General features: G+C 52.9%; 1 protein-coding gene across 7 annotated transcripts in view; it reads right to left on the reverse strand.

Annotated features, from left to right (window-relative positions):
- Positions 1-2,500, reverse strand: part of rapgef1b (Rap guanine nucleotide exchange factor (GEF) 1b) — a 34,816-nt gene that overhangs the window by 12,427 nt on the left and 19,889 nt on the right. For 4 of the 7 annotated variants that reach the window (XM_081704623.1, XM_081704621.1, XM_081704626.1 and 1 more), the window contains exons 7-10: positions 2,340-2,402; positions 1,740-1,860; positions 608-791; positions 14-457 (exon numbers count right to left, since the gene is read on the reverse strand). In XM_081704623.1, the coding sequence (XP_081560749.1) occupies positions 14-457; positions 608-791; positions 1,740-1,860; positions 2,340-2,402 (812 nt within the window). The remainder of the gene's footprint in view (positions 1-13; positions 458-607; positions 792-1,739; positions 1,861-2,339; positions 2,403-2,500) is intronic. The other 3 variants (XM_081704620.1, XM_081704625.1, XM_081704624.1) reach the window with 3 other exon arrangements.

The following is a 2,500-nucleotide window of genomic DNA, read 5'->3' on the forward strand; positions in this document are numbered from 1 at the left end:
CACACTCTCTTACTGGTCCTGCTCTTCTTCTCGGGCAGAGGGGGTGGGCTATCACTGCCAACGCTCCGAGACAGGACCTCGCCACCATTGCACTGCGGGAATGGTGGCGTGGCCGCGTCCTCCTCCGACAGGTTGTCGTAGTGCGAGGGGAGGCGCTCGTAGAGTGGGAAGGGCGACAGGATCGGCGCAGACCGGCGCTTCTTCTGCGGAAGGGCGGGAGGTCGCTCCTCATTCGCTGCTCCTGGGGCGGAGGGCGTGGCCCAGTGGTCCCCAGAGACCTGATTGGCTACGGGGGCGCTAAAGCGGGGGTGCGTGGGGCTCGGGGACGGGGACTCGCTCAGGCACTCTGGGAGGGGGCTCAGGCAGCCGCTTGGCAGGCTGGGAAATGGTAAGGGCTCAGACACAGAAAGATCCTGGTGGAGGAAGTCGTAGTCTGGGTCATATCTGTCTGTGTTATCTACAGAGAGAGAGAGAGAGAGAGAGAGAGAGGGAGGGAGGGAGGGAGAGAGAGAGAGAGGGAGAGTGAGAGTACCATCTATACCCAGCGTCTCACAGCTGGTGTTGCGCGAGCACTGCCCGCTGTGTATGCGTGTGCACGCGTCCGTACCCAGCGTCTCACAGCTGGTGTTGCGCGAGCACTGCCCGCTGTCGTGCTCCAGGGACGAGAGCTGCTCGTCTGACTTGCTCAGCTTCCCCATGCTGCTGCAGGGCGAGAGGTGGGGCGAATCACCGCCATACGATTGGCTGCCGCCCGAGAACCGCCTCTGGTGCAGGTCCACCTCATAGTCCTGCTGCCGTTGCCATGGAGAAGCACAAACAACAACAACAACAACAACAAAACAAGTCGTCAGGCCAGAGCTGAATGACGCCCTCGTTAAAACCAACTCTGGCACCTGAATGGCACTTTGCTCAGCATGGGATTTTACTCCTCCGGTCCACATGGTGGTGCAAAATAAAATGCTGCCCATGTCTCCAGGTGCCGAGCCTTTGTGCAAACAGAAAACGATAACAAAGGCTACTTGAACAAGATGTGTCTAGTTTGTTTTTTGATAACACCTGCTGTTATCATCCTAGCTATAACCCAGCCATTGCTGATTCACTACCTGCGCACGATCCAGTGAGATTGCTGGGACTAACGGTGCTTGGTCGCGTCTACATGTTCTGCCTGGTTTCTGAATGTCCTTCTGTCCTGGACAGATGATGTTACAACTTACTGCTACAGCAGTCAGGAAATCAAAGGCATTTATTACAGGAACACAGGCCGGGTGGTGCCAGGAACCAACCTGACCCTCAGAACGCCCGCAAAAAGTACAGAAACACAACAAAGCAACACGATGCCACACCACAGGTGAAGCGATGAAGAATAAGACTGAGGTCTTTTCCAGTGTCTGTCCCGTATGCGTACACACTGCGGGTACCCATCAGCCTTACCTCAAAAAGGTGAAGAATTTGAACTTTTTGCACCGTGCACCTGGTACACAGAGCTCCACTTGCTGGCTTGAGTTGTGTGCCACATCTTAATTCTGTCATAATGTGGTTGTCCCCTTAAGGGTCAAGGTTGAGGTTAAAGGTCACAAGACTTGAGGCATTTTGCTTGGTAAGGGGAATGAATAGAGTCTCTACACGTTTGAAAGCTTAAGCTGGCAAATTAAGGGTCAGGGGTCATGAGTAGGGTCTGTACCTGTCTGAGAGCATAAGATAGCAAATTAAGGGTCAGGGGTCACGAGTAGGGTCTGTACCTGTTTGAGAGATCCTGGCAGCAGGTGGAGACCACAGTTGGTTCGGCTCATGGGCGCTACCACGGCAACACGTGTGGGGGAGGGAGCAGACTGCCGCTTCTTGGGAGGCAGAGCAGGCGGGCTGCAGGTGGAATATTCATGAATATGTTAATAACTTTATGAATATGCAACAAACAAAAAGTAACAAGGTCAAGTGAAATAATCTCTCCTTCTTTCTCGCTCATATACCGGCACACACACACACACACACACACACACACACACATACAACAGAAAATTGACACACACACAGCTCATATCAGAAATGGTAATGACATGCCCCGATACTCAGAGGTAACCGGGGAAACAAAGAAACAGTCGAATCACAGGTTATCAGGAGGGTAGCATTAGAAGATGGAACACTGATTGGCCAACCATGCAAACTCGCTATGGTCAGGCTTTTCACCTGATTGGCTGGAAATATGCAATGTGTAGTGGGACTACACACACATTGTCATATAAGCACATGCATATTACTGCTTCCAATCAGGAAGCCCGGGCCATGTGATGTCAAACTGCGCGCGCGCGCACACACACACAGCAGCCCAATGACTGACGTACGTTCCTATTACTGTGTCCCTCCGCTGCCCGGAAACATGATCGGAGCACAACTGCATCCTGCTCCTGGCACAGGACAACCAAACGATGAGTTTTGCAGAGTGCAGAGACAGAGGAGCAGGATGATCACGTGACCCCAAAGGACACAGGGAAAAATGGATAAA

The sequence above is a fragment of the Electrophorus electricus genome, chromosome 21, assembly GCF_041902795.1.
Source record: "Electrophorus electricus isolate QZ-2024a chromosome 21, ASM4190279v1, whole genome shotgun sequence".
Lineage (NCBI taxonomy): Eukaryota > Metazoa > Chordata > Actinopteri > Gymnotiformes > Gymnotidae > Electrophorus > Electrophorus electricus.